The sequence below is a fragment of the Macrobrachium nipponense genome, chromosome 9 (genome assembly GCF_015104395.2).
Source record: "Macrobrachium nipponense isolate FS-2020 chromosome 9, ASM1510439v2, whole genome shotgun sequence".
Lineage (NCBI taxonomy): Eukaryota > Metazoa > Arthropoda > Malacostraca > Decapoda > Palaemonidae > Macrobrachium > Macrobrachium nipponense.
The window spans coordinates 25,860,927-25,870,504 of NC_061110.1; the positions used below are offsets into that span (position 1 = coordinate 25,860,927).

The 9,578-nt window shown below is 33.3% G+C and overlaps 1 protein-coding gene across 1 annotated transcript in view; it reads left to right on the forward strand.

The window, feature by feature from the left end:
- LOC135217916 (uncharacterized) overlaps window positions 1-9,578 on the forward strand; it is a gene marked incomplete in the record, with an annotated part of 536,838 nt that overhangs the window by 376,525 nt on the left and 150,735 nt on the right. The window contains 7 exon segments of the mRNA XM_064254001.1: window positions 420-529; window positions 1,956-2,184; window positions 5,285-5,399; window positions 5,520-5,620; window positions 7,834-7,947; window positions 8,188-8,342; window positions 8,871-8,996. Of these exon segments, the coding sequence (XP_064110071.1) occupies window positions 420-529; window positions 1,956-2,184; window positions 5,285-5,399; window positions 5,520-5,620; window positions 7,834-7,947; window positions 8,188-8,342; window positions 8,871-8,996 (950 nt within the window).

Here is a 9,578-nt window from a genome sequence, read left to right on the forward strand (position 1 = left end):
AAGGTTGTTGATCATTTAAAGAAAATTACTGCTTATTTATTCTTGAGAAACTGTAGCTGAAAAAAAAAATGGACGAGGCACATAGCACAGGAAATAACCTCACAACCTAACTTGAAGTTGGGAGCATTAATGTTCATAACAAGGTCCAAAGAATAACTAAAATCCTGTTGTTTTGAAAATATATTAAACACAACGGGATTTTAATTTATTCTTAGAAGTACGACAAGTGTGCGCATTGTATTTATTAAGGGTCAAAGAGCATTGTATGGACCTTGGCAAGGAAGTTCTTCTGCAATTATGGATCTTTGTGAAGAGAAAAACCTCAGGTATGGACAGTGGGATATCTATACACATCGACAGTGATTTCATTAATATTTTTTGTCCATAAATAGTAATGTTGCTTTTTTATTTTGTTTCAGATCTTGTAGGGACTGTGGTGAGCGTGTGGGCAGAAGTTGGTCGATGGAGCATAACGCCCACTGAACTGTCACAGTTTTTGGCTCTCTTTAAATCAAAAAGTCCTCCTTTGGTGAGTGATATATGCACAAATTCTTTTTCTTAACTTTTCATATGTTCAATCAGTTATAAAATACTGAATTTTGAATCGGAAGAAAATAAACCTTTCGTGAAAAATTTGGTGACATTGTTGGAATATCGCAACTCATAAAAGCTTCTCATAATAAAAAAAAATTTCAACAATTTTAAATGACATTGTTGAGGGTAGTAGTCGTTTGGGTCCATAATGATGATAATATATATATATATATATATATATTATATATATATATATATATATATATATATATATATATATATATAATATATATATATATATAGCACAAAACACACACACACACGTATATAATGTATGTATGTAATATGTATAAAATTCAGGCCTACTAAATGAATTATTTACAAAACAAAAATGACTTCAACTTCATTCACCATCGGGAAATTACAAAAGGGCAATTACATAATGGAGAAAATACAACCTTATTACAAAGTTAGTTTGAAACCAGAATCTTATATTATTTTGTCAAAGTGTCAGGTAAAACAGGAGGCAGACGAATTTCTAAAACCAATGGCAATATAAGTAAGTAAATTATTTAACAGTCATTAAATAGTAAAATAGACGATTCATTCACTTAGACTGAATGAAAATAAGCTAGAAAATCTCAGCATTGTCAAAGACAGAATTCACTAACATCTACAATTGCCATTTACTACCTTGTTTGGAATTTGTTTACTTTTATTTATCCATAACTTATTTCAAACTCTTGAAGAGAATTTCTAGTTTATTTTCATTCAGTCCAAGTGAAATAAATAGTCAGTTATACTGTTTAATGATCATTTAAATATATATTGCATTTTACTTTTATTGCTGTCAGTTTTGGAAGTTCTTCTGCCTCCTATTTTACCTGACATTTCGACAATATAATGTTAAGTTTCTTGTTTCATGCTAACTCTGTAATAAGGTTGTGTTTTCTTTATTATTTAATCTCCATTTTTTAATTTCCTGTTGGTGAATGAAGTCAAAATCACTATTGTTTTGTAAATAATTCATTTATTACGCCTGAATTTTAGAATTTGCTATAGCTTAGTGTAGTAAATAAGTCGGTAATCACGCAAACAGAATATTTTTTTGTTATGAAATTAGTTCATTTATATTAAGTCTGAATTTTAGAAATGGTAAGTAAGTTGGTAATCACACAAACAGAATTTTTTCCCTTTGAAAATAATTCATTTATTAGGTCTGAATTTTAGAAACTGATGTAGTTTAGTAAATACGGCGGCAATGACACACAAAATATTTTCCAAGTTGATGATAATGTTGTCAAGTATACCATAATGATCCATAAGTCATTGCCTCTTTTCCAAGGCGGCTGCTGTCATGCGACCTTATATGACCTTATATGACCATTCTTGTGACCTAGGAATATGTGTCATGTTTTCAGGACATATTATTGCGGGCGCTCTCGCGTGTCCTGGAAGGTTGTGGCCGAGAACCTCAGTGCTCTCTCACCTACCCTTGTCCAGGGGCTCCCATGGCATCCATCACTCCAACCCTCGATGCTTCCCACAGTTCGCTCACGGAGAGTTTGGCCTCCTTCGTCAACATCCGGGTGCCTTCGTCTCCTGTCGTCGAGGCCATTACCAGGCTCCATGACAGTCACTGCAGACATGGTAATTGTTTTGTTTAATATTCATTTGTGTGTTTGTGTATGAATTTAATTGCACTTTTGTCGAAACAACTGTCATTGAAAGGAAAAGTGACGGACGCAGAATTAGGTAGTATTTGTGTACATTAATAATATTCTTTTTCTTTGGGTGCTTACAATAAGTGTCCTATGAGAACAAAGTTTTCTTTGCCTCAGATTGATTTTTGTACTAGTTGGTCTATTTGTCAGTTTTACAGTTAGGAAAAACTTTCTTTTACTGTGTATATTTTTTTTTCTTTTATGTATTTTTTTCTGATGTTAATTTTGACAGCATGTATCTATTCATAACATGTAACAAAGTTGATACACTTAATTATCTTGGATTTCTAAACATTCCTGTTGTCAAATTTATTTACTTTTATGGTGAATTCATTAACTTGCATATATAATTTGTTCACTTTGTTCTTTATGATGTTATACATGCTTCTGACTTTCCCACATTTTCATATTGCTCTCTTACCTTATATCTAATTTACTTATATTGAATTACAGGTGATAGTTCCTTTTAGTGTTTGATATTTGTGCTGCATATATTGTCTCATTTTTTGCCAAAGTAATGTTTTTACTCCCGCGTGTTTTTACACCCACATTTTCGTCTATGTTTCAAGGTTTGGATTCTGGTGGAACTGAAGACATTCATTTGATGACTTCCCCTTGAGTTATTAACTTTTCAAGGGAATTTTTAAGTAGCACGACTGCTTTATGGAATGCATCATATTTCTGTCATTCTTTACAAGTTTAATAAATGATGAATGCAGTTCCCTTGTTTTCATTGCCAATTTTGATATTAGAAGGTCAGAAGTTAAGTTTGATTTTAAGAGGTCAAGGTGTCAGTTTTTGACAGATTACATGTTTCACAGTCAGTTTTATATTTGTATCATTTTAATAATTAATAATATAAATAGTGTCTTTGTCAGCTTTTTAAGTTTCATTGCTTCTTGACCAGCTACATATGTTGTATCCATAAGTAATTTCCCAGAAGAGCAATCAGTGCACCTCTTACAGGGCACTGTAGGCATTCACATTTTAGCCTTGTTTTTCACATTCAGGGCACTGTAGGCATTCACATTTTAGCCTTCTTCACATTCAGTCCCTGTTCCTTTCTTCTATTGTGGTGTCCAATCTCCTTAGCTGTTTCTTCTTAGTTGAGAGGGGGGGGGGGGGTGGGGGGGGGGGGGTTGTGTCTCAGTTCCACCATTAGAGCCTTGTACTTAATGTCATTTATTTTTTTGGCCTTTTTTATTTTGGTGTCTAACCAATTCAGCTCCATCTTTTCAGTCTCTTTAGTGCTGAATAGCTGAAAGTGCCCCAAGTAGTGGGTTTTAAACTTGCATTTTCATGTTTATCCACTATAACAGTAATACATATTCTGAACTTTGACCCACAATAGGTCAGTGATGAATTTTTGATAGTTTAAAGTCTCATAGACAGTTACACAGTATAACGATGGGATACATTCCTGTACGTATTCTTCTTCTTCTGATTAATATATAGTTAGGATCACTGTTTTTAATGCTGGTATTTCTATCTTATGCCCTGATTTCATCTGTTCTATTATCTCTCATGTCTTCTTGAATACAGCATATCCATTTTCTCATAGACCATTGTTTCTGTCTTGCCCCTAGTACTTCCATTTGATAATAGCACTTACCAGAAGTGATAAATGATATCATATATTCCGTAATATTTGTTTACCTACCTTGAAGGTCAAAGGTCATTTGAACATTTTTGCCATTTGAAGTGCTTGGTTACCTTTTCATATTGGCACGTAAAAACATTACATTCAAGCTCACAAAATGTTAGCGTACAGTTTCAAATGATGTATAATAATAATGATGATGATACCACCATATAAAACAGTGTGTATACATGTTCTTCTGTGTAGGTAGTTTACGGTTAGCAAAATCGATGCCTAACTGTCACAATAAAGCACATTATCTCTGAAATTTATTGAGAGAGAGTTAATCCCACACAATTTAATATCCAGATAATACATAATACACAGATGAAACTTTTTCTTTTTAGTCACGTTAGTATTGGAATGTGAACTATTTGAGCTTTTTGATGTCTTTTGTTCTCTTGATTTTAGAGGTATTGCTCGGAAGTAGGTTTATATACTAATTACTGTGGAAATTGTTTTAATCTATAAGTGTGTTTTCTCTCATGGGATTTTAGTGGTACTAATAGATATCTTATGTAGCCAAAGGAGATCTTATGTAGCCAAAGGAGAAATTAAGAGTGAAAAGTGGACTTTTTTTCACAATAAGACGCATATTAGAAAGTGTTAAAATATAATTCGCTGAACCTAATACTATAAGAAATTTATTCATGAATCGGTGATTGCATGTTGACATTTTAAATATGAATATGATAAACAAACAGAAAGGTCTTTAAGAAAGCTTCAGTAAAATATACTAACCTTGGAAGAAGAAGAAAAAGAGAATATATGTTGAGAGTGTTAAGTTTGTAGGAATCCCATTGACTTGTAATCCAATCTGTGCTTTACCTCCATAAGGTGTGAAGCTTTGTGCATTCAAAGCCCTGCTGTTCCTCATATCTTCTCAAGACAAGGGCTTAAAATCCAGACATATGTGGTAAGAGGTGGATAAGTAGAACAAACAATTTTGACACATCTTTTAATTCTCTGATTATAAACCAGACATAGTGAAAAATCCTATTCTCAGTTGACTTCCCATATCATTCTGGCAGCAAAAGGAGGTTGCAATCTTGCGTTTGACTATTGTCATGAAACTAGTCAACTTCATTATGGAATTCCAAACATATTTGATGAAGTTCTTGTTTATAAATTATGAACATTTTCCAATATGTTTTTCATAGTTACTGTAATTAAATTGTTTGCAAATGCAGCTTCATCATAATGGTAGACAAATTTTAGGGAAAGTTGACAAGTTTTGAAAACGCATGAGAAGGAAAGTAAACCTGAATAGTATGTACATATTTTATATTTTAATAGCCTGGATACTTCCGTTTCTATAATATTTTAATTATTGATATTTTGTGATACTTCCGAATCTTTTATTATGTTTTTTTAAATTGTTTTTCAGGGATCCTTTCATGTGCTGCAATATCTTGTGTAGTGTGTCCTGTACCACGTACATTAGACTGGTCACCGTATAATTCTGGATTGGCGTGTACCTCATGGTTATGTATACGGGACAGGTATGTAAACAAAACATACATAAAATATTTGATAACTAAATGCTCTAGTGTATATGATATGTAGTATTCATCAACATTGAATAATATGAATTTTTGGTTATTAATATATATGTTTTACAGGTCAGCTACTGAAAATAAACTGCGTCCATCTTCACATTCTAGCTTGAGTTGGGGTTCAGAAAGTGGATTTAATACTGCTGTCAGATGTGGGTCTTTCTCACGTAAGTTTTAAATCTTTGAGCTCGTTTCTTTGGTGATGGTGTGCATTTTCTTTTTTAAATTCATATTGTTACCAGTTATTTTGCTGTAGTACTCAAAGTAACATTTACTTTGATATTTTGTTATATGTATTTGTATCTTTCTAGTCATTAAAGCAGTTTGTAAATGTGTTGATTATAGAATTTTCTTGTTGACTATGTTAACAACAATTTTGGTTATGTCTTTGGTTTCATACAGATATAAATGAACCATATTATTTTACCTGTTCTGTTTGCCCTTCTCAAAGACTTATAAAATGTCTTGGGAGGTGGAGGAGAGGGTTTATAATAAGGGTAACAGTGGAAACTTGACAGACTTAGAATATGCAGATGTTACCTTGTGCACAAAAATGCCATCAGAAGTGCAAGGCTTATTTAATAGAATGCATTGTATATCTCAAGAGATGGTATTCCAAATAAGAAAAGTAGATCCTCGGTTATCCGTGGTTTCTGTTATCGGCGAACCAGTTTTACGGTGCTTGTCTAGCAATGACAATAACTGGATTTTCAGCGCACGACGATACCAGTTGTAAGGGACTTTACTGTTTAAATGTAACCCCCCTAAATACCCCCCACCCCCCACCCCCCAAAAAAAAAAAATAACTTGGTGTTTGCAAAAAGCAGAATAAGGATCTAAGCTTCAGGGGAATCAAAAATGTAAAATAGTCACTGTCGTTTGTCTCACACTCTTACCTAAACTTTTTCTTACTGTTGATTCTTGAAGGCTGTAGCTTCCAAGTATAATTTCTAATAAACAATTGTGCTTTTATTTTTCATAAGTCATTTATGTTTTTGGGTGCTTCTTCACACTGTTGGGGGAAGTATTTTGGATTTTTCATGATTTTTTCATTATGCAGTAATCCTATTATGCATTTAGGGGTCTGCACTTTGCACCCCTTCTTAGCATTACTACTGTGTGTCCCACTTTTGTAAGTTTTTGGGCATTGTAGTGCTTTTTTAGTTTGGTTTACTTTTGAGGAGTATTTTACCTTGTTGTACGGTAAATTTAACTTGGACAGGTGATTTTCATCTTTGTTGTCCATATCCTGCTTAGCCTTGTTGTAGAATTGTTCAGTTATACCTTTGTTCTTGTTGTAATGAGTTGCTTTCAGTTGTGTACATGCATTATTATACTTCTTATTCCTTTGTTATACTTCCCTTTCTTATGTATTATATGTAAGTGTAAAATTGTATTTTGTATGTGGAACACATCATATTTTATTTTTTTAGTGAGGAACTTACGAATTTCCTTTAGCAAATTTAATTGAAATAGGAAATACTACCAACTTTTAGTTTGTGTTGTTTGTGAGTGGTGTTTATTACACCCAGAAAGGCCAGTAATGCATTTGTTTCTTCATGTGCCTTTCATGTAGAGGTCAGTTGTGTTCACTTTAACTGTGCTATATGTGTGTGAAAATTTGTTGTATGGTATAACTAGGTTCTCTTCACCCTGAAGAGGTACAGTAAGTGCCAAGCTTTTAGGGCCACTCCTTTGAACTCATTGGCCTCTGCCAAGGTTGCTATGTCACCATCTCCTTCACTGAAGAGTTAGTTTCAAATGGCTAATGAAAAACCATCAGGGAGGAATATTCTTTGGGGCATTCTTTCACCTAACACTCACTCTGTCTTTAAATTTGATCTGTTAATGTGCGTTCTGCTACCTCTCCCTGACGGCTTTGCCAAATTCAGGTACTCCATGTTTCTTCCATATGATCCGTGAGTGGACTTGTTGATTGTGGGTTCTTCATTTGACTAATTGGAGACCTATTCAGGTAATAAAAAATCAAAATTACTTAGTGGTCCATGCTTGAAGTATGAGCAAGGACCTTTTGTGCTATTTTTAAGAAATATTTCTAATAAAAGACATATCAGTGTTTAATGGATATTACATACCTGGTATTATCTCAGCCCTTAAAGTTCTTCTCAGAGCTACTGTTAGCTGAGGGTATCTTAGCAGAATAACCAAGTAAAAGCAATAATGACTTCATATCACACTAGTGACTATTGTAAGTCAAAATATTTGGTTTTTCTATGTTTACAAAGACATACACTGTTTATTTTCATAACTGGTATATTCTTTCATTTTATATGTAAATGTCAAAGTAACATTATCTTATTAAATACAAAGTCTATCAATTTAAGTTTTTATATTCATATGTTTTTATTACTTTTGACAGGTGGTGCAACATCAACATTTTCTGTGAGCAGTGAACTTACTTTAAATAAACTACACTTGTTATCTGTTGGAACTCAGCATCTAATGTTCTCCCTGTGGTTAGACCCTACTAAAGGTTTGTCTGAATGGTTTTTTGAAAGCATGCTTTATGTCTTAGTCCATTTTATTGTTTTCTCTCCAAAATTTATTGAAATGCTCCTTTTAATTGTACGATACAATCCCTTTTTTTAAATTAATTCCTTATTGGTAATTGATTACTATGGCTAAATTGGTCTTGATCCTTTGACAGGAATATTTTTTTTAAGAGATGATGACTTGGGATGTGAGTTAATTATATAAACTTTTCCCCTGGCAGATTTTCTTCAGGTATGTGTAACTCGAGAAGTTGATGGGGAAAGTGCAGTACTAAGCCATGGTGTGGTTTTACATGCTGGGCTGTGTGATGGAGAGTGGCACCATCTTGCTTTTTGTGTACCTACTATAAATGTCAGAAGAGGAGGAAGTCTAAAGGTATGTTCATTTTCTTAAATGTGTGATGATTGTTGTCTGTAGAACATTTTTGTGCATAGTATTACTTTAGGTTTTGATTTCATTATTAGGGTATAATTTTTTTTTATTTTTCAAAGGTAAGTGGATTTTAAATTCATTGGATGACAAACTACTTCATAAGTGGAATCTTTTGTTCTTAGCTTATCAATTTTTTTAACATTGTTTGATTAAATACGTATTTGGTTTGTTGTCCTATAGTCAATTTATTCTTGAATAAAATTCTTACAGAAGGGTCATAACATTTACTATGTAGTCAGTCCTTAGAAGCGCTGTATTTCCTGTAGTAGTGGTATGCAAACAGGTATTGGCTGCCCTGGCCAACCTAGTATGTATTTGAAAGTCATCCCTATAGGAGAAATTATTCATTAGAGTACCAGTTAAATGGCTTTAACCCTACACCTGTTTGAGGTATGATTGATACTATCCACATAAACATTTACAATTATCTCAAAATAATCATTACTGAAAAAGTTTATTCCTTCCTTTCAGATGGCTGTTTTTGTAGATGCGATAAATTGTCATGCTGTCAATTTGGTAATTCCAGCTGTTGGCTCAATCAAAAAGAGTACGCCATCCTACCTCCTCCTTGGTCATGCCGATTATTACTCTCCTGAGGTAAGATTTTTGTTGTTGTTGTCAGCATCTTCAAAGGATTTGGTTAAACTTTTATTATTTAGAATGTTGTTCTTAAGCAAGATGTAGAAATGTATTGAGAGACCCAGGTGCAAGATTTGATATAAGCAAATGGATCTGTTTGTAGTTTGTAAGAATAAAAGAGTTAGATGATATGTTTAGGCACTACTACATATATACATAAAAATAATTGCATGCAATTGAGCTGTAATGTCTTATTCTTTGAGCTATAGGTATGAAGAAAAATTTGTTAGCTGTAAGTACTGATCTCTCCTTCATACAAGGTGGCAGGGAATTAAGGTAGCTCTTTCTTCAAGTTGAAACCTTTTGAAAATTAGGAGCATGATGGCTAAATATAGTTTGAAATTATACCATAACAGAAATTATGAAAGCTCCTTATGTAGCACATGAGATATGATGAAAGAGAGATAGAGATGGCTTGGACATGTAAGGGCAGGGATATTAGAGGTTTGTTGAAGTCAGAGTAAAGGAATGACCTTAATGGCAAAGTTTCCTAAAGGCCTTTTGCATCATGCAGAATTGGAGGTGCGATGATGACGAGGA